This window comes from Antechinus flavipes, chromosome 2 (assembly GCF_016432865.1).
Source record: "Antechinus flavipes isolate AdamAnt ecotype Samford, QLD, Australia chromosome 2, AdamAnt_v2, whole genome shotgun sequence".
In the NCBI taxonomy this organism is placed as follows: domain Eukaryota; kingdom Metazoa; phylum Chordata; class Mammalia; order Dasyuromorphia; family Dasyuridae; genus Antechinus; species Antechinus flavipes.
Genome location: NC_067399.1, coordinates 637,850,269 through 637,873,363, shown reverse-complemented (window position 1 = coordinate 637,873,363; position 23,095 = coordinate 637,850,269). Strand labels below are relative to the sequence as shown.

At 37.1% G+C, this 23,095-nt stretch overlaps 1 protein-coding gene across 3 annotated transcripts in view; it reads right to left on the bottom strand.

The window, feature by feature from the left end:
* Positions 1-23,081, bottom strand: part of ASCC1 (activating signal cointegrator 1 complex subunit 1) — a 90,130-nt gene extending 67,049 nt beyond the window's left edge. The window contains exons 1-4 of one of the 3 annotated variants that reach the window (XM_051982185.1): positions 22,985-23,081; positions 21,487-21,631; positions 3,169-3,268; positions 1,971-2,068 (exon numbers count right to left, since the gene is read on the bottom strand). In XM_051982185.1, the coding sequence (XP_051838145.1) occupies positions 1,971-2,068; positions 3,169-3,268; positions 21,487-21,598 (310 nt within the window). In that variant the 5' untranslated portion in view covers positions 21,599-21,631; positions 22,985-23,081. Of the gene's footprint in view, positions 1-1,970; positions 2,069-3,168; positions 3,269-21,486; positions 21,632-22,479; positions 22,942-22,984 lie in introns of those variants that run through there. The other 2 variants (XM_051982182.1, XM_051982184.1) reach the window with 2 other exon arrangements.
* Positions 23,082-23,095: the final 14 nt, after the last annotated feature.

Sequence of the window (23,095 nt, the reverse complement as noted above, 5' to 3'; positions counted from 1 at the left end):
AGTTTTTTTTCCTCTTATGAGGCTAAAGGAAAGAGAGAAAATAGATTTTTGTTAATTTTTTGAAATCTTTTTTGTTTTAAATTTTGTTTTTTATTGTTTTAAATAACTATTAACTAAAGATTAATTAGAGAAACGTAAATTACAACAATTTCAAGGTATCTTTCAGATTGACTAAAATGACAGGAAAAGATAATGATAAAGGTTGAAGAGAGTGTGGGAAAACTAGGACACCAATACATTGTTGGTGGAGTTGTGAACTGATCCAACCATTCTAGAGAGCAATTGGGAACTATGCCCAAAGGGCTGTGAGCTGTGCCTATCCTTTGCTCTAGCAATGGCATTACTGGGCCTATATTCCAAAGCAATTATAAAAAAGGGAAAAGGACCCACATATACAAAAATGTTTGTAGCAGCCCTTTTTGCAGTGGCAAGGAACTAGAAACTGGTTCGGGAATGGCTGAATAAGTTATGATATATGAATGTCATGGAATATTATTGTTTTATAAAAAACTATCAATAAGGTGATTTCAGAATGACCTGGAGAGACTTACAGGAATTGATGCCAAAGGAAATGAGTAGAATCAAGAAAACATTGTACACAACAACAAGATTATGTGATGATCAATTCTAATGGACTTGGCTCTTTCCAACAAGGAGGTGATTCAGGCCAATTCCACTAGACTTGTAATTGAGAGAGCCATCCGCATCCAGAGATAGGCTGTGGGAACTGAAAGTAGATCACAACATAGGATTTTCACCTTTCTTGTTGTTATTTGCTTCCTTGTTTTTTCTTTCTTCCTCATTTTTTTCCCTTTTGATCTTTCTTGTGCAACATGATAATGTGAAAACAGGTTTAGAAAAATTACACATAGATGTGGGAAAACTGGGACACTGATGCATTGTTGGTGAAGTTGTGAACGAATCCAACCATTCTGGAGCGCAACCTGGAATTATGCCCAAAAAGTTATCAAACTGTGCATACCCTTTGATCCAGCAGTGCTACTACTGGGCTTATATCCCAAAGAAATCTTAAAGAAGGGAAAGGGACCTGTATGTGCCAAAACGTTTGTGGCAGCCCTGTTTGTAGTGGCTAGAAACTGGAAATTGAATGGATGCCCATCAATTGGAGAATGGCTGGGTAAATTGTGGTATATGAACGTTATGGAATATTATTGTTCTGTAAGAAATGACCAGCAGGATGAATACAGAGAGGCTTGGAGAGACTTACATGAACTGATGCTAAGTGAAATGAGCAGAACCAGGAGATCATTATACATTCAACAACGATATTGTATGAGGATGTATTCTGATGGAAGTGGATTTCTTTGACAAAGAGACCTAACTCAGTTCCAATTGATAAAAGATGGACAGAAGCAGCTACATCCAAAGAAAGAACACTGGGAAATGAATGTGAACTATTTGCATTTTTGTTTTTATTCCTGGGTTATTTTTACCTTCTGAATCCAATTCTCCCTGTGCAACAAGAGAACTGTTCAGTTCTGCAAACATATATTGTATCTAGGATATACTGCAACATAACTAACATATATAGGACTGCTTGCCATCTAGGGGAGGGGGTGGAGGGAGGGAGGGGAAAAATTGGAACAGAAGCGAGTGCAAGGGATAATGTTGTAAAAAAATTACCCTGGCATGGATTCTGTCAATATAAAGTTATTATAAAATAAAATAAAATATATTTAAAAAAAGAAAAGAAAAATTACACATATTTAACCTATATTGGATTTTTGCTATCTAGAGGAAGAGAGAGAAAGAGAAAAATTTGGAACACAAGATTTTGTGATGATGAAAACTATCTTTGCATGCTTTTTGAAAAATAAAAAGCTATCATAAAAAATTTTTAATTTTTAAAGACAACAAAAAAGAATATATCTACATTCAACTAAATGTACCTTATTTTCACATGAACACAAAAGTGAGGATGACTGTGACACATGCGTGCTAAATCTTACCAATTTCTCCTTCCATTCCAGGTTTAGGAATGTTAATAGAAGTTCGAGTTTCCATTTCTAGTTTCTTTCTGGTTTCACCTTTCTTCCCAATTATATATCTAATATAAAGAAAAATGTAATTGTAATTATAAACTGATTTAAATATTTGTAAAATAAGTAGCTAAAAAGAAAAAGTATCACCCAATCTTGTTTTCACTCAACATGCTAAACTCTGTATTAGTAAAGAAAACCAACAAGAGTCAAAAAGTCTATAATAGAGAGAAATACATAGATTTCAGATAAACCTTAAAGGCACAAGAAAGCAGGATTATTACCAACTATTGTCATTCCTGAAGGTCTATCCCTTGGCTTACCATTTTCACAGGTCCTTCTGTACATTTACTAAATTATCTTCCTTCTCCATGTATACTATAGAAAGCTGAAGAAGGTACAGTAGGATTTTCCTTTGTAATCCTTGGCTCCAACTTATTAAAAGTCAGTATAAGTACTGATATCAGAAACTGAAGAAATATCAAAAAAAAAAAAAAAAGTTGCATAACAATAGAATAGAAATAAACTCAAAAGCATATAGAGAATTACAAAAAAAGAAAGTGTCAGTGAGAGAAGTGGTTTAGTTTTTAACAGGAGGAGGTGGCACAGCAGACAGAGAGCTAGACCTGGAATCAGAAAAGACTTTATTTCAAAACTGGCCTCCAACATTTACCAGCTACATGACCCTGGACAAGTCACTTAACCTCTATTTGCCTCAAGTTCCTTATCTACAAATAAGGATAATAATTATATCTATCTCCCAGGATCGCTGGGAAGTTCAATGGCCATAATAATTGTAAAGTCCTTCATTCTTACATACTATTATAAGCATTACATAAGTTGTTATTGTTATAAATATTCAATATGCAAAGTAAACATTTTAGTATGGCTCACTAGGCTTATCAGTATGACTCTTATGCAAAGATTACAAGTTTCTACAAAGACAATTCTAGAAAAAGTATATTACCCAGTTCTCAGAAGAAATGTCTATGTAACTATGAAGTCTCTATCAGAAAGAAGGGTGATAATGTAATACTCACTTCCAGAACAATGAATATAAGCAAATTAAAACATCACTAGCCACTGGTATCTCAATTGAAAAGAAAACAACAGAGAAAAATCACACTTCCCCCATGATTCTTATGAGCAGCACTGAGATAAAACTTACTTGAAAAGGGCACTAGGGACCGCCACCGCACACTGGAAGCCTCTCTCTGTCTGCTCCACCACACACGAGTCACTAAGCTCTTCTGAATACTCCATGGGCTCTGCACAGAGACAATTACATCTTTTAAGAAATTTTATGGACTATAAACCTTTCCCCCATCATCTCAATTTTTTTTTTTTTTAATAGCACAGCACAGCTTATTCCAAGTCACTTTGCTCAGGGCAAAAGTCAATAATATACAATCAGGGCCATAGAAAAATCCCTACCCAAAAACAATATTCTCTTTATCATCTACTAGAATTGATATTTCTACAAGTGCAGTACAAAAGGAAAAATGGGGTAAGAAGGGAAGATCTATGAGATCTACATATTTACTGTTCAGAAGAAAGAATCCAAAGTAGATACCTCAGAAGCTCTAATACTAAGAACACAGATACTTCTGATGGAAGTGGACCTCTTCGATAAAGAGAGCCTTAATTGATCAAAGACGGACAGAAGCAACTACACCCAGAGAAAGAACACTGGGAAATGAATATAAACTGCTTGCATTTTTGTTTTTCTTCCTGGGTTATTTATACCTTCTGAATTCAATTCTCCCTGTGCAACAAGAAAACTGTTCGGTTCTGCACACATATATTATATCTAGGATATACTGCAACCCATTCAATATGTAAAGGTCTGCTTGTCATCTGGGGGAAGGGGTGGAGGGAGGGAGGGGAAAAAATCGGAACAGAAGTGAATGCAAGGGATAATGCTGTAAAAAATTACCCTGGCATGCATTCTATCAATAAAAAGTTATTAAAAAAAAAAAAAAAGAACACAGATACTAAAGAAGGACTAAAAAAGAACTAAAAAGTATATGGGTAATGAACCAAAAATAATAAATTTTAGAATAGAAAGAGAAGATAAATAATGATGATGACTATGGTAAGGGAAAATCTTCTATTTATTTATTTATTTTACAAAAAATGCAGAAGATGAATATTTTGAAACAAAAATTGAAGGGGAAGAGAGAAAAAAAGGATATCATTTGACCATTTAACTGGGGAGGGAGACAAGGAAAAATTGAACAGATAAAAACAAAAAAGAAAAATGAATAAGCAAAACTGCAAAACTAGGGGAAAGGGCAACAAGAGTTAAGAGTAAACAGAAAACAGCCAATATGAAAAGAATTGTCTTAAAACAGATCAAGTTAAAATGTGTAAAGAGACATAGCAGGGAAGGGGGAGAAGGGAATCCTAATTTGAAAAAATAAAAATCACATCAGAGATAAAAGGAAGAAATTATAACCCTCTCATGATTTTAAATATGAATATATTAAACAACATATTAAAATAAAAGAGAGTAACATAATGGATAAGAAAGAAAAACCCTACAATCTATTTAAAAACAAAGACAGACATAAAATCATGAAAGCTCAGGAAAAAATTTTTACTATGTATCACTAAAAAAAAAGAAACAAAAACAAATATTTGAAACAAAAGAAACAAGGTGATTATATTGTGCTGAAAAGAACTACAAACAAACAAACAAACAAACAACTCCAATATTAAAATTTAAATTATATGCTCTAAAAGTCAACCTCTATATATCATAAAGAAAATATTAAATGAATTACAAAAAGACAGACCCTAATTAGAAATGACATGAGATTAGTTCTAGATAAGTCTAATAAAAGATAAACAAAAATAAAAAATAAATTAGTGGGGAAACTAAAATTTTAAAAAATTATATCTCCTAATAGGACTAGTAAAGAATACATATTTCTTAGTATACATCAAACTTTTACAAAAATTGACTATGTGTTAGGGTGTTGTGCCACAGTTCTCTGATTGTTCTGATTCAGTTTCCCTAAATTGATTCTGCCTCAGTTTCCCTAAATTGTTTTGCTTCAGTTTCCCTAATTGTTCTGCCTCAATTTCCCTTAGTTGCAAACCCTGCTTTGGTTCATGAAGACTGATATAACTCAGGGCTATTTGCTCTAAGGTTATAAATTGTCTACGTATAAACTCAGAAACGGTGACTCCAGACAGTCTATCTGTAGCCAGACACTTCTTAACTCCCAGTTTGTTAGAGTTTATGGTTCTACCCCCCAACCTGTCAGAGCCAAGTTGATGGTTCCTGCCTGGAGATTCCCACTCACCAGAGTTTGGACTCCATCCTTTGTTTAGCTACTGTGTATAAATATGTCATTGAGAACTCGAATGGGCTGCTGGATGCTGGCTAGAGGCTGGATTCTTGGAGACGATAGTCTCATTCAACCCTGGGACCAAACCATGGATCCATTTGGTCCCAGTAAATCTCTCCCTTTTAAATAAATTATTAAAAACTCTCTAATCTCTATCTTGCCTCAGTTTCTCCAGCATTACAAGGACACAGAAATATTGCAAACAATAGGCAGAAATAGTACATGCATTCTTTTACAGACTATAGTACAATTTTAAATTTTTTTTAAAAAACATTGTAAATCTTCTAGGGGACAGCTAAAGGTTCTAATAGACAGAACATTGCTCCTGGAATTAGGAAGACCTGCATTCAAATCTGATTTCAGGCACTTATTAGCTCTGTATCCCTGGGCAAGTCACTTAATCCTGTAAGCCTCAGTTTCCTCAACTACAAAATGAGCTAAAGAAGAAAATGGTAAACCATTCCAGTATCTTTGCCAAGAAAACCCCAAATGGGGTCACAAAGAGTCAGACAAGACAAAAATGACTGAACAACTACCAAAAACATCTCAAACTGAAGTATATTTACCTTAAATGCTAAAATAAAAAAACTCTCTTAAATAAAGAAGGTGTTAAAAATCCTATTTCTAGAAAATTAAGATTCTTCTAAAAATGAATCACAAGTATTCATGGCATCAGCTTAGAAACTTCTCAATATAGAAATGTGAGATGAGTCAAGTAGTTTTAAGAGAATTTCTAACTCACTAATGGGAAACTCGGTCATTTTAGATATTCTCACCAAATTCAGTAGCACAATAGGCAGCACATTCTTTGCATCACAAAAGATGGCTACATCTGTCCTTTACATCAGTGAAAACAACACAAAATGTTCTAAAAGTTCCTCTCAAAAGTGTACTATTTTATGAACAATTCATACTGCACTGGGGAAGGAGGACATGATAATATATAAAAACAAATTATGATGAGGTATTATAATTCCCAAAATGAATGGTGAAAAGCATTTATTAAACTTGCATTTTGTGCCAAGCATTGTGATAAGCACAGGGCACACAAATAAAGATAGCCCTTGCTCTCAAGGTAGTCACTTTCTAAATGAAGCAATCAACATCTATTAAGTCAATGAACTGGTTTTCAGACTGCATTTATATACTTCTATCTACAAATTACAAAGAAAAAAAATTACTAACCCAGGTGTCCTCTCAAAACAGTAATCAGATCATTAACTGGTTAGAGCAAAAAATACCAAATTAGAGGAAAGCTGAACTCAGTTGTGATAGCTTTATTTAAATAAGCTACTGAGACAGAAAAAAAGAAAATAAAAATAAGTAAATAAATTCACTCTAATTATCATGGTTTATTACATGATTATTATTATAAGAAAAAACTATTACATGATTATTAACTGTAAGGAAAAAAGCTAATACGGCATACTGAATAAAGAATGCTGAGTCAAGAAGCACTGTACTCAAGTCCTGCTTCTGACACACTGGCCCTGTGAACCTGGCCAGTCTTTCAACTTACTCAATGCCCCAGGAAATCTCCTCACCATGAGTTTACACCAATGATTTTACAGGTTCAAACACACACTTTACAGAAAACATTCTCAATATCGATGAAGCCCAATTCTAAAACCACCTTAGGCAGTAAATTCAATTTCCTTGCCAAATAGAATGCAAGCTAGTTCAAAATATAATAAGCTTATGTGCAAAACATTATGTAGACAAGGGTGATAGATGACAAACCCCAGAGCTCATGGGAAGTCACAGATTGAAGGTTATAGAATCTGTTTGAATCCTAGTTCTGCCACTGACCACCTGAAGCAAATCACTCTCTGAGTCGCAAATTTCATAAATTGTCAAATAAGGAAGCTGAATAAACCCAAAGTGCCCTCCAGCTCTGAATCTATAATATTAACAGAATCATTTCACAAAAGCAGTAGAAAAGCAGCAGAGTGGAAAACCAGCCAACAGAAAGTGTAGCACTGAAATCCAATTAGGCAAAATTATCCTAAGAGCATCTACCAAGGAAAATGGAATAGGGGCATATAACCACAAAATGGAACACATTTGCCAGAACTTCTATACTTCTATCGAGTCCATAGAAGAAGGATTTTTAAGCACCTACTATGTGCCAGTCATTGTACTAAGCACAAAATATATCAAAGAACCCCAAAAAGGGGAAGGTGGGGGGAGAATCATTAAAAGTGCAATCACTGTATTCAGAGTCCCTGTGTAAAGGTTGAATGGGATAAATTGAGTGAAGACCTCCCATAATAATGTGACCTCAACCTAATTATAACTTGAAACTTTACAATAACAAGTTTGCTATAGCCAAAAGTCAGAAATGTTTGCTTATCTTAGATAAACACACATTTCCCATTGTTCCTGCCTTTGCCACATAAGCATTAAGTTCCTAATAAGTTAAAGAGTGTGTCATTGGCTAACATTCTTTGTCTCAGATTTTTGCTTTTAGAATGAGAGTTTAGGCTCCCAGTCAATGGGAAGAAGAAGGGAGGGTGACTTTGGCAGTAGGTTCTATGTAAGCCTGTGTTTTACCGCTTGTGCTTTGCACTCCTCTACTGACAACGCCTTGTCTGCTGGAAGTTGCCCTTTCTCACAAGATCAAAAGTTCTTTTTGTTTTTCTACCTTGAGAGTTTCTAACTTCAATATGGATAAGGGTCCTCACCATCCCACAAAGCTTTGGGGGCTCAACCAGGCTATTTCCTGTTCATAAGTAGTCTTTCCTGTATCGAATCCTTGGGCAAGGCCTTGGACTTGGCTCAAGAACTCCCACTTCAATTGGATAAATTCCCAAAGAGACAATAGGAGAAAGCAAAAACAAAAGCAAGCTCCAGACTGGACTGGGGAAGATAGAGAATTAATTCAGCTCAGGAGATAAGCCAGCATCAGTCCCATAAGTTGTGGGTACCACCCAGGTAAGCAAGAACTCTTGCCAAGGAGCCAAGGTGAGCCAAGGAACTCTAAGCGATTCGAGTCCATAAGAGCTATGCCTTTGGCAAGAACTGGTGAGCTGCCTGATGACGGGGGTTGGGAGACTCTAACCCTTGAGTGTCCTGTTTTCCTTGTAAGATAGGGCGAGTCCTCCATCAAAGAGAACAAGATACTGTGAACCATGGGAAAGGAACAATCTAAGGTAGCTGGCGCTAAAAACCTATCTAGTGTCCTGGAAGAGAGCCCATTAGGAAACAGGCTTAAGAATTGGGATGAAGTACCAAAATATAAAGGGAAGGCCAAAAAGAAAATGATCAAACATTGTTGTTTTGTTTAAGCAGACACCTCACTCATAGGAAATTTCTTGGCCAAATTATCCGTAGGGCTGGGGATGCCAAAATTGACTCTATATGCAAATTCAAAAGAGCTGTTTAAAACTAAGGAGAGTGAGTATACAGAGTATGCAGCCTGGTGGTTGCTGACTGCAAGAGGAAAAGGAGCCAGAGAAACCCCATGCTTAGGACTCCAGTTGGGCGTTACCTCCTCCCTATGCCCCACCCCCTTCTGGCCACTACTCCTGTGACACTACAACTCCCTTCCTCCCTCCCAGGGAGGGGTCAAGGGACAGGCTGATAGAAGCAGAGATCAGGGAACCAGCTATCCTGGATTCTGTTCTGGGAGTAAGAACAGAGATAGAAGGACTCAAAGTGGACTCCCCACTAACTGCTTTGAATATAAACTAGAAGGACCTATGAAGAGGGATTACCCTGAGGAAACAAGAGCAAAAGATCTCCATTATGGTGTTGTGCCACAGTTCTCTTTTATTGTCTGACTAGTTTCCCTAATTATCCTGTTTCCCTGAATTGTTCTGCCTCAGTTCCTAATTGTTCTGGTCAGTCCTGTAACACCATCCCTCTCTCCTAATGATAATGATCCAGATAAGGAGAAAGACCTTCTATCTTAGGCAGCATCAGAATGTTGGGTGCCTCTCCCCACTCTGTAATCCCAATTATCAGATGTCCCCTATGCCTCCCCCCATCCAGTCAGAACCAGATCAATAGTCCTGTTCCCGCTCTGAGCACTCTGACTCCACCCCTGCCCCAGTCTACTCCTGTAGCTGTGCCACCCATATATATGTCACTGAGAACTCACATTGTTTGCTGGATTCTTGGAGACAATACTCATTCAGCCCTGGGACCAAATCATGGATTCATTTGGTCCCAGTAAATCTCTCCCTTTCAAATAAAATATTAAAAACTCTCTAATTTCTATCTTGCCTTAGTTTCTCTGACTTGACAATGGGATTGGAAGACTGAAGTGTCAGAGGTTCATTGAAATGACCCCCATGCCTCCCTGAGCCCTTGATAAATTTAAGGATGGGATCAGGGAAAGAGGAATAAATTTCTTCGATACCAGGGCCACTATTTCCTCTGTAACTCAATTGCCCTGGGAGTCTTGATTGTCCAAAGAAATTCTCTCAATTTCAGATGTAAAAGGAGAAAATTTTATCGTACCTCTTACTGAGGTTTCAGAACTAAAATGTGCTGGGGTGCTGACCTTGGGGAAGTTTCTGCTCATCCCAGAGGTGGGTGTAAATTTGTTAAGAAGAGATTTGATTACCAAATTCTCTATTCAATTGATACCACAGGGGACTCAAATTATAACAATCACAAGAATTTGTTATTGAAAGAGGAGGAAGAAAAAAGAATTAATGCCAAGGTTTAGGCTCAGCCCCATGACAGAGGCCAAGTAAATATAATCCCCATGACAATCAGACGGAAGGACCCAAACATTGGAAGAAAACAGCAGTATATGTGGTGTGTTGCCCCAGTGATAGACAGAATTGTCTGCAACTACTAGAAACTATTTTTGGAAAATTAGGGTTCCCTTGAGTACTCAGATCTTACAATATGTTGATGATTTATTGGTCACTGGAAAGAAAAGAAAAGTTAGTGATGCCTCTATCAAACTGTTAAACTATCTAGGGGAAGAAGGATTTAGGAAAAGAAAAAATTACAAAGGAAAGTTACAGTTTGTAGAGAGGTGAGGATCTTGGAACACTCAATTAGTGAAGGAAGTAAGAAGCTAAATCCCGAATGGGAATTCTCCAGACCTCATTGCCCAAAACAAAGAAAAAGCTCTGAAAATTCCTGGGATTAATAGGGTATAGTAGAAATTGGACTGATTCATATGGACTTTGACAAAACCCCCATAGCCACACCTACTGGAAGAGGAGACTGACCACATTAAATGAGGAATTTCAAACAACTGAAATATCACCTCCTGTGCTGGCCCTCCCCCCTCCTTAGAAAAACCCTTTTGGGTGCAAATAAAAGGTGGGCAAAGGAGACTTGTAGCTTTCCTTTCTAGAGTGGGCACAGGGATGACCCACTTGTATCCCAGCTGTTGTAGCTACAGCTATATTAGTGAAGGAGAGCAGACAACTCACTTCTGACCCTCATTGTCAGTTTCCCACCAAGTTAGGTCTGTACTCACTCATAGGGCCAGGAGATGGCTCACTCACTCCAGAATTCTGAAGTATGAGGCCATACTCCTAGAGATGATTTGATATTAGCCTAGGATCATCACTTGAATCCTGCCTCTTTTCTAATCGCCACTGCTGGTCAGGAAGGGCCAGGACAAAAACATTTGTTTAGAGATGACTGACTTTGAAACAAAGACAAGGGAAGATCTATAAGAGTCCCAAGAGGTGGAAGCCCAGGAGGATTGTAATGGTAAATGGTATCTCCCTGATGGTCAGGAAGTGTTGAATAAGGAACCCTCAAGTATGAGGCAGATTGTTCAGCAGCTTCACCAGGACAGCCATTGGGATGTCCAAAATCTGTGCAATGCAGTCTTGACCTGGTTCATATCTCCTGGTCTGTATACTCTTGTGCACCAACTTGGTAGATTGTCGAAGGACAAATAAGTCTGCCCAGCATCAGGCACCAGCAGGAGGGAGGCTCCTGGGAATTAGACCACTTCAGAGCACACAGGTGAACTTCGCTGAGCTACCCTTGGTAGGTTGCCTTAAATACTTGCTTGTCATAGGAGATCATCTGACCTCATGTGTTGAAGCTTTCCTTATGACCCAAGCCTATTGCTCAGGCCATTAGTAAGATCTTATTGAAACAAATCATTCCCAGAAATGGGATGGTGGAGAGGATAGTCTCAGACTAGGGGATTCACTTTATCTTTAAGTTTCTCTAGTTCCTGGTAAAGGTTTTGGATATTACCTGGGAGTTTCACACTCCCTGGCACCCTCCTTCTTTGGGTAAAGTGGAAAGAATAAACCAGGAAATCAAGAGGCAACTCACGAACTGGCATTAGAAATACAACTGCCATGGACTAAATCCCTTCCCCTGGGCCTCCTCAGTATTAGGACCAATCCTGGAGAGAGATTGGGTTATCACCTTACGAAATCCTCTTTGGACATCCTTATTCAGGAAGAAAACAGGGAAACTGCAACTCCATATTTGACAGTTGAGATGAATTGCTCAGGAATTATATGCACTCTCTGGAAAAACATTTGATTGCAGAATAAAGGGCTGATTGCTCAGACTCTACCCTAGGATTCCTTGTACACAGATTTCAATCTGGAGATTGGGTACTGATCCGGATGTGGAAAGAGGCAAAACTCATCCCCTCCTGGGAGGGCCCTTTCCAAATCTTACTGATCCTGGACACTATTGTGAGGACCAAGGAGAAAGGCTGAACCCACCACACATGGGCCAAAGGACCAGTTACCATTCTCTTGGTCTGTGGACTCAAACCATGCCTGTAATTGAGAAAGAAATTAACTTCCCACCAAGTGAATACATGAGCCTTGAGGGCATGTGCAAAAGATTAGTGAGCTGTTTCTTTTAGCATTTCTACTGTAGTTGATTTTTGTGATAGGCATCTTTATTTGTAAAGTGTTTTCTACTCCAGTTACTGGGGATGTAAATGACTGGGGTGATGGCCCCCAGAAAGGTTCATCCAGACCATAAGTCTGGGCCACTTGGGCCCAGAATGGAAGTTAGGGGTACAGAACCCCAATTTATATGGTGAATAGGCTTACTACACCCCAGGCCATGATCAAAATAATTAAGGCACTGGTTAGCAGACCAGGCCCAGAGTGATTGGAGATTGAGGATGAGATGGTTGAGGAAATGTATAAACAATGCGAGAGGTCTTCAAAGGATAATAAATAAGAGATTGAATGGGACAAAAATGAGTGAAGATTTCTTGTAAGAATGTCGCCTCAGTCTATACCCTAATTATAATTTGAAACTTTGCAATAACAAGTTTGCTATAGCCAAAATCCACAGGTGTTTGCTCATTTTAGAAAAACATACATTTCCCTCCTGTAGTCCCTGTCCTTTTTGCCACTTTAGCATTAAGTTCCTAATATGGTAAAGAGTGTGTCATTGACTGGTATTCTTTATCTCTGGGTTAGGTTTCTGTGTTTAGAATGAGAGTCTGGACTCCCAGCCAATGCAAAGAAGGGGAGGGGAGATTAGGGGAGTGGAGGGGAAAATGTTAGGGTCTATGTCAGTGGTTCTCAAACTTTTGTTTTCAGTATCTTTATCCTATTAAAAATTATTGACGTTCTCTCCAAAGAGTTTTTGTTTATCTAGATTATATTTATAGACATTTACCATATTGGAAATAAAAACTATTTTTGAATTTGTAGACCCTCTAAAAGGGTTTCAGAGATCCCCAGGATTCTCTAGACCATACTTTGAGAACCACTGGTCTATGTAATCCTGTGTTTTGCAGCTTGTGCTTTGCACTCCTCTATTGACAATCCCTTGTCTGCTGGAAGTCGCCCTTTATCAGGAGATGGAAATAAAACCTTTTTGTTTTTCTACCTCGAGAGTCTCTGATTTCAATTTGGGGAGGGTTCATCACTGTCCCATACAAAGTGGCACTTAAAGAAGATGAAATAAGAAAGAATAACTCTTTCTGACAGAAGAAATCTATGCTGAAAGAAATATAATTTTAAAAGCACTTAAGTCTTCAACATTTCATAAAAAGGGCAGAAATTCAAAGACTAGAGAAGACTATAAAGAGCATTACTCCTATAAGAGACCTTTACCAAGCTCCCTAATCATCAGTAATCTCCCCTCCCCCCAGAGGTACTTTTGATATTTTTTGTACATACTGATGTATATAAATGGTGTTTCTCCCCTCCCCTCCCAGTAGAAAGTAAACCTGCTAAAATCAGGAACTGAAACAGTTCCTTTTTGTGTTTATATCCTCAACACTTAGCACAGTGCCTAACAAATAATAGACCCTCAAATACTAAAAAGACAAATAAAAACATAAACTACTTACCCATAAACCTACTTCCCCATCTCCATAAAAGGTTTATGGAAATGGGCTAGTCATGTTCATTATGTTAGGAAAACAAAGATAAATGCTGAACAAAAGTGTTAGCCACAATTATGAAGAATTCCCTGTGTGACATAGAAATGAAAGTGTAATATTACTGATGATGACAGCCCTTCTAATGATAAGGTTCTTACTGAGAACCCAACAGATGGAAGGAATTGTACTTAATTAAGTTCCAGAATACTACAAGCCATCTCAATAAAGCCCATGGTCACCTAAGAGATTAATCTAATTAGCTATACAGGAAAAACCAAATAGATGAAGAAAGAATCCATATTACCTAGAATTTGACACACAGCTGGAAAAATAGCCCATCAAATTACTCCCTAAGTGCATATACCTCAAACGTCCACTAAAAATGAATAAATTAAGGAGGTGAACTGGATGGGATACATCTAGGAGAAAGAGCTTTTCAGACATCTCAAGCTACTCCCTACCACAAAAGCCCATCTTTCAACATCATAGTCCTCCCAGTGTTATCACTTGGCTATAAGTTCGTTAAACAGAAGATTCAAAAATGCATCTAACCCACAAGGCAACGAAAAGACTTATAGTAAATATAAGTAGGTTATGGCATATTACTAAAAATAACTTACAGGAAAAAAGATTATGTAAAAATACTACCCCCATCACATAAGGACATGCGTGACAGAAAAGGAGATGATTTAGTTTTAAAGCATCTGGTTGGAATAGGGAAAGAATGCTATCCCCAGTTGATCAAAGGTCAAAGGAAAGCATTTTTCAGATGAAGAATTTAAAACTACCTATACTCATGGAAAAAAAATGCTCTAAATCACGACTGATTAGAAAAATGGAAATTAAAAGAACCACCTCACACCTTTCAGATTGGCTAAGATGATAGAAAAGAAAAATGATAAATGTTGGAGGATATAGGAAAATTGAAACAATAAAACATTACTGTTAGAGTTATGAACTGATTCAACCATTCTGAAGAACAATTTAGAATTATATTCAAAGAGCTACAAACTGCCTATACCTTTTGATCCACTACTAAGTCTGTATCCCAAAAAGATCATAAAAAAGGTAAAATGTTCAAAACAACTCTTTGTGTGGCAAAAAATTGGAAATTGAGAGGATTCCCATTAACAGGGAAATGGCTGAACAAATAATGGAATACTATTCTATAAGAAATGATGAACAGGCTGATTTCAGAAAAACCTGGAAAGATTAACACGAACCGATGCTGAGTAAATTGAGCAAAATAAGGAAAAAAGCTCATACACAGTAACAGTAACATTTTGAGCTGACCAACTTTGACAAAATTAGCTCTTCCCGGAAATAATTACCTAAGACAATTCCAAAAGACTCAGGATGGAAAATGCTATCTACATCCAGAAAAAGCACAATGGAGTCTGATTATAGACTGAAGTATATTATTTTCATTATTTTTTCATTTTTTTCTTTCTCATAAAGTTTTTCCCTTTTATTTTGATTCTTTTTTCACAACATGACTGATGTGAAAATATGTTTAATATGATTGTACATGTACAACCTATATCAGATGGCTTGCTGTTTTGGAGAGGTGAAAAGGGAAAGAGGGAAAGAAAAAATGGAAATCAAAATCATATCAAAAATAAATACTGAAAATTATCTTTCCATGTAAGTGGAGGGGTGGGAGAGGAGAAGAATGCTAGATTTGGAGTCAGAAAGACGAGTTCAAATCCTGCCTCCCAACATTTACTAGTTAAGTGACCCTGGGATGGTCTCAAATTTTCTTAGCTTCAGTTTCCTTATCTGTAAAATGAAAATAATAACACCTCCCTCACAGAGTGGTGAGAATCAAATGAACTAGCATATGTAAAGTAATTTACAAAACTTAATGTACTATATAAATGCTATTATTATTGTTACTGCTGCAAGAGAAATTAATTAACAGACAGCTAGAACAAGAGCTGCAATAGTATACATGAAATATTAAAAGATCTCCAGGGACTTCTGATTAAGAAAGAAGCCTTACCACAGCAAACTGCCCAGCTCATATATACCTACTCTGGAAAAAACCTAAAGTTCACATTAAATTGAATAATGATCAAGAAAGCCAATGAGGGGGAACAGAATCGTAATGGCAGAGATGAGATGGAGTTGTAGATCTCAGCTAAGATCATTCCTTACTCCCTTCCCATCAACTTTAATAGCTCAAATAGAATTTTAGAGTGGCAAAGCCAACAAAAAAATCAGAATGAGATATTCTTCCAGCCAAAGACAATGTAGATCTGAAAGAGCGATCTATAACTCAAGAAAGGAAGCTGGCCTGGAGCTCACATGGATGAAAAGCCAGTGAGACTAAGAAATGATGACAGGCAACGGTCTGGGGAGCTCTTAAGCCAGAGAGTGGAAAAGAGATCAGGCAACCAGTCAAAAATAGATTACAGGGTACCCCCATACTAGCTGTGTGTACCCTCATACTATCTGATGCTCAGAAATTCCACTGCCTATACAAGAACATTTTCAATCCCAAAGGATGGAAGCCCTGGGGATAGTGTCACTTCAGGACCTCAGGATACCTGGGATCTTAAGGGGCAGTATCACTTCCAGTTCAGAGTGAAGACCAAGGGAGCAGTAACCACATCTCTGCCCAAATCATACCACTTTGGAAGCACCGAAAACTCCAAAACCCTAAAACTAGTTCTGAAAACAAGAGAAGAAGAAAAAAGGTGAAGGTTGAGACAGAGACATATACACACACACTCCAATAGAACCCAACAGTAATATAAAGAAATAAGGTAGAAAAATAAACAAACAGATAAACAAGAACCTGATCATAAATTGCTATTATGGAGATGGGGAAAATCAAGACACAAACTCAGAAGTCAACAACAAAATCAAAAAAGCTACAGGCAAAGCCTCAAAGAAAAAAAATTTAAATTGGACAAAAGCACAACAAAAATTCCTGGAAGAGATAAAAATTGATTTCCAAAATCAGATAAGAGCAAAAGAGAAAAAATTAAGTCAATAAACAAAAGCAAAGGAAGAAAACTATGGAAAGACAATTAACAACTTGGTAAAAAAAGAAGCACACACACACAAAAAAAAAAAAATCCTGAAGAAAATAACAAAATTTTTAAAAAACAGAATTTGCCAAAAGGAAGAAGAGATAAAAAAAATATACAGATGAAAAAAATTTCTTAAAAAGATGGAAAATAATTCCTTAAAAATTAGAATTGGGCAAGTGGAAGCCAAAGATTGCATAAGAAATAATAAAATAAGAAATAAGAAATACAAGAATAAAACAAAATCCAAAGAACGAAAAAATAAAAGAAAATGTGAAATATTTCATTGGAAAAACTACTGACTAGAAATTCTATATGAAGAAAACTTAAGAATTATTGAATTAGAGACAGTTAAATGTAGCAGAGACTAGAGCACCAGACCTGAGGTCAGGAGGACCTTAAACTAAAATCCAGCCTCAGACACTTAATACTTACCAGCTATGTGACTCTGGGCAAGTCACTTAACCTCAATTGCCTGACCAAAAAAAAAAGAATTACTGAATTACCTGATAAAAGCCATGATGAAATAAAAAGCCTAGACAACATATTTTAAGAATTTATCATGAAAAACTGCCTGGAACCAGAAGGTAAAATAAAAATTGAAAGAATTCACTAATCATCACCTGAAAGGGATCCCAAAATGAAAATTCTCAAGAATATCATAATCAAATTTCAGAGCTCTCAGGTCAAAAAGAAAATACTTAACACAGCCATAGTTCAAAAGCCATGAAGCCATGGTCAGGATCACACAAGATTTAGCAGCTAACATCTTAAAGAACTGGAGGGCTTAAAATAGTATTTTGGAAGGCAAAAGAAAAGGGATTACAACCAAAAATAATCTACCCAGCAAAAAGTGAATATAATCCTTCAAGGGAAAACTAGATATTTAATGAAATAAAGGACTTTGGAGCATTCCTGATGAAAAGACAAAAGCTAAATTTAAAAAAATAAATCTGACTTTCAAATACCAGACTCAAAAGAAGCCCAAAGTGGTAAATATGAAAGAGACATCATAAAGGACTCAAAAAGATTAAACTGTACACCTTTCCATATGAAAAGTTGATATATGTATCTTTTTTAAATTTTATCATTATTATGGAACCTAGAAGGATGATACATAGAAAGAGAGTAAAATATTGAACTGATTACATTGGGATGATATTTTAAAAAATGATTGGGTGAGAACAAGGGATCCACCTGAAAGAAGAAGAGTGAGAAATAATAAGGAAAATGATCTCAAATAAAAAAGGCATATAAGGGAGAGTTTTTACAGTGGAGAGGGAAAAGAGAGGAGAAGGCCCTCACCTGGAAAATGCTTGAAACTTATTCACATCTAAATTGATTCAAAAAGGAAAAATACAAATACACATTCAACTGATAACAGAAATCTATCCCATCTAACAGAGAAGTTGGAAAAAAAGGGGATAAGGTAAAGCAGACAAAAGAAGGAAATGGTCAGAAACAAAACAGATTTTAGAGGAGGGACAAGATAAAAAGAGAGAGAGAAGAGAAAACATAAGAAAATAGAATGGAGGGAAATGTTGTTAGTAATCATGAATGTGAATGGAATAAAATCACTCCTAAAGCAGAAGCAGATAGCAGAATATATTAGAAAACAGAATCCAAAAATATTTTGTTTACAAGAAACTCAATGAGAAACTATAAGAAGTGATTTCTTCCACCCACAAACTGTATAAAAAGTCAGACAGAAGCCCATAGTCAATAAGAAAGCATGCCAAATGAGTGTGGCAGGACAGCTCAAGCAATTAAGTCACCAGTTTCCCAGAGTAACCAGTGAAACCCTGAGTATAAGACAAGAGTCAACGACTCCTGAAAAAAATGTCCAAGAAAGATGGAAAATCCTAGATTAATCATAAAGCTACAGTATGAGGACTTTGGAAGTCCCAAGCAATAGTAGTGACCAATGCACCACAGGAATGCTCAGAGCAGGGTAGCCCAGGTACTTAAGGACTACAAGCTCCTGAGGTACCATACAAGGACCCTCACCATCCAGCATTCTGAACATTAAAGATCCAAGAAGGCCTAACTCTTAGCAGTAAAAATCTGAACAAGAATCCAGGGGGCCCATGGGAATAAGGGGGTCTATCACCCCCAAAAGTACACCACAGGTCTAACTGAAGGACCTGACGATTGATAGGAAACATTATCAAAGTGCCTGAATAGAAAACATTATCAGAGTTCCTGAATTATACTGTTAAATGATTTTAACCTAAATATAAATTGTAGATGGCTGAAACTCTGAAAACCATGTTTGAATCAGACAACCAAGCACTTGAGGCTAATTACTATCTGATATGAGACAATGACTCTATTAGCATATGTTTGGATAAATATTCTCACTATTGGTGCTTGCTGAATGTTTGATGTTAAGATAATTATAGGCAAGGACTGGAGGGCAGAGAGAGAGAGAGAGGGCCAGAGAGTCACTTTGCAGCAGGACAAGGTGAAGAGAAGTTGGAGATTCTGGACTCCAGAATCCAGGAGAGATCTTTGGCAAGCCTCATGGCAGCTTGCCTCCGTCCTTATATTGGTGTAGAGTCCAATTCTTTTTGTACAGCAAAATAACTGTTTGGACATGTATACTTATTTTGTATTTAATTTATACTTTAACATATTTAACATGTATTGGTCAACCTGCCATCTGGGGGAGGGGGTAGGAAGAAGAAGGGGAAAAATTGAAACAAAAGGTTTGACAATTGTCAATGCTATAAAATTACTCATGCATATAACTTCTAAATAAAAAGCTATAATTTAAAAAAAAAAACTGTAAATTCTCTTGAGTCTGAGTTTAAACTCTTTCCAGTATCACTAGTATGCCGCTGTAAAAACATAATTTTCCATTTACCTCAACTTCAAAAAGTTGATATGTAAGAATATCCTCAAAGGATGAGAGAACAGCAGGATTGAGAACTGGGTGGGACTTTATAAGTCAATCATTCATTCCATATTTCATTCAGTAAATAAATATTAAGCAGTCAAAGACAAAAATGAAAAAGTTCTTACCCTCAAGAAGTCAATATACTTTAAAGAAAAATAACTTGTAAACAAATAAGAAAAGATCTTTTTATGTCTATTTTGGAGATAAGGAACTAAGGCTGAAAGATTATCTGATCATCAACTATGATGATCTTCCCAGCAATGTGGAAATCTAAGACAATTCCAAAAGACTTGGGGTGGAAAATGCCATCTATATCCAGAAAGAGAACTATGGAGACTGAATTCAGGTCAATGCATACTATTTTCACTTTTTTGTTTGCTTTTTTTTCTCTCATGGTTTTTCTCTTTTGTTCTGAATTTTCTTTCACAACATGACATCTATGGAAATATGTTTTAAATGATTGCACTTGTATAATCTATATCAGACTGCTTACTGTCTAGGAGAGGAGGGAGATAAGGCAAGGAGAGAGAAAAAAAACTTGGAACTCAAAATCTAAAAAAATGAATATTGAAACTACCTTTATATGTATTTGAAAAAATAAAATAGCATTGAAAAAAAAATTTTTCAAGGAACTGAGGCTAACAGCATCCACTTGCCTACATTAACTCACAGAGTATTTGAGTCTGAGGTGTGACTTTTCTCACTGGTTCCCTATTTTCTAGTAGGTAAAGTTCAGGTTTTTGTGCTTCCCAACCTGGAGGCTTCTCATTTCTACTACCATATGTTCTTAGTTACGTTAAAGAGTAGAATTCAGAGCAATCCTCTCTCCTCCCCACCAAATGATCCACATTTTCTCCTTGTCATGATTTTGTTCATGTTGGATTCTATTCTAAGAATGTTCTAACACACCTGTTGAATACCTATTTATACTTTTAGGTTTTAAACAATGTCATCCCAAGATTAGTAGTGACTTTTTATTTCTTCTTCACAGAATGTTTTGCCCTGATGTACTTATATATTGCAAAATGAAGGGGCTAGAATCCTAATGTCTCATCTGGCTCCAAATCCGATAGGAGTAGTCATCTTCAAGAGGATTCTTATGCTAAACAATATGTGGCATGCTGTACTATAATTATTTCTACACACACATCCATATACATATGCAATATACCTGCTATATATGTGGTGTGTATATATAAACATAATACATATGTAATTCCTCAAATGCTGCACTACTCTGGCTTCTCCCCTATACTCCAATTTTATTAGATTCCTTTCCCCCTCCCTCCAGATTTTTAGCTCCCATTTATATGTTATCTTCTCCTATTAGATTGTAATCTAATGAATAATTAGATAATGGAATTGTCTTTCTTTTATTATATCTGTACCCCCACTACTTACAAAGTACCTGATAAATAACAGATACTTATGAAATGTTTATTGACTTATTGATAAAATATCTATCCACTGCCAATGCAGTTATCTAAACTTTCCCCCAGAATCTAGAATGAGATTGTACTCCACAGTAGTTTAGTAAACACTGAATAATTCAGGAAATCCAATTTCATTAAAGAAGATCAATTGGAGCCTGCAGAAACTACCTTTTACTAAAAAGGCAAAAATGAACTCTATCTTTATTTATTAACAACATAGTCATACTCCATCAAGTTTAAATACCACTAGCTATTAAAATTATAGATCAATGTAAAGACGATCCTCTAAAGGAGTCTGAAAAATTAGGCTATACAGCTCAGTCCTATCCTCAAATCTAAGTGCTAACAAACATTTAAAACAAAGAATCACTGCTGTGGTATGAGAGAATAGTCTTATCTTGAACATAAAAAGTGAGTGAACAGCCTATCTCTAACTTGACCATAAGGTAAGAAATTATTACCTCCATAGTAATCTTCATCTTCATCTTCATGCTGATAGGTCTGTTCTTGTATAAAGTTCTTCCTGTAAATACGCCCCTCAATTTTTATAAGCTGTGGACGGAGGACTTCCATAATGTTTCTTCCAAAAGATCTTCTGGGAAAATACTGGAAAACAAATCATTGCCTTACCAAGAAAGAAACCCATGCTTTTTCCTGTGTGCAATGGAGGAGGATTTAAGTTAAGGATTTAATAACTATCAATTCACAAAGCATCCAATCGTTATAAACAAAAAAGCCCCACTCATCCCCACTGGATATCTAATATCTGAAAAATGCTGTCACTTTTATTTCTTAACTTTTCTAACATATCATATCTTCCCAAATAAACAGCCTATTTGTATAGTCAATTGATATCCAGAGAAGAGGGTATCTCACTCCATTTTTTTTTGGGGGGGGGGGAGGAAGGGGAGAATGTAAACTGGTCTGTCTGTATTAACCTAAAGAAAATACCACTTGTATTTATAAAAAGCTTTATATTGGGAAAAATTCATCCTCCCTAAGCATAATCCTAGCTAAGGTCACCAAGAATAATTAAATCTTATTCTCCATTTAGAATAAAAGAAAATTAGCCAAAACACATTTTGCAATGACAAAAAGCTCTGCCACTGTACTAGTTTAACGATTTTCCTTGCACACTACTCTGAAATAAGCAAGAGACTCGAGTACCATTTTGTGGAGCTTCTAGTCAGCTGAATGCACACCATGGAATAACTTCAGCTCTGTACTTAACAAATTAGCCCTTTTGCAAAGATTCTCAGTAGAGTCAACAATTATGCATGGGCATCGCCCATAATTGAAGTTCAAACATTATTATAGAAGATCAAGTTACAAAAAGCCTAGTAAAAACCGGTCAATAGTGAACCCACTAAAGCCAAGAGCAACTTTGGAGCGATTCATTTTTTTCTTATACTAACTCTAACCACCTGGGAGGAAAATTATCGTTATGGACCTACTTGTGCAAAACAGGCATTTCAAGGGAAGTAATGGGAATACCAAGGCAATACAAGAACTTCGGCCTCTGAGGTAACTGCATTCTACTTTTGAAAGGAGGAATAAGGAAGCTGCTAAATCAGCCGGGAGGGACGTAAGTTTGGGAAGAGGCGAGCGCAGGTATCAGGCCGGGGACAGAAGCTCCAACGCCACCGACCAACCGAGCTTCTGACCCCTGCAGGCCGAAGGGCCTTCGGACGCGGAAGAACTCCAGCCCAGAGCCTCGGCGCGGCGTTCCCCAAGGCTCCCGGGGAGGAGGGGGAGGGGAGAAAGGATCCGGACCTGGGCAGGCCCCAAGCCTTCCCTCCCCCATCTCTCCTCGGGGTGACACCTCTGCCCTAAAAACGAGCCCCGAGTCTGAGGCCCAGGAGAGGCTTGCGGCAGGGCAGTGGGTCGCCACCACAGCAGCCAAAGACACAAAGGGAGGAAAATCAGCATGGCAAAGAAAATTGAGACGAGAAGACCTACGGTGGCCCAGCACTGCCCCAGAGCGGCCAGCAAGCGCCTCGGAAGAGGGCGTTCCACCGCACCGGGGGCGCGCCCGCCTCCAGCTTTCCGCGCGCGGACGGCGGCGCGGGC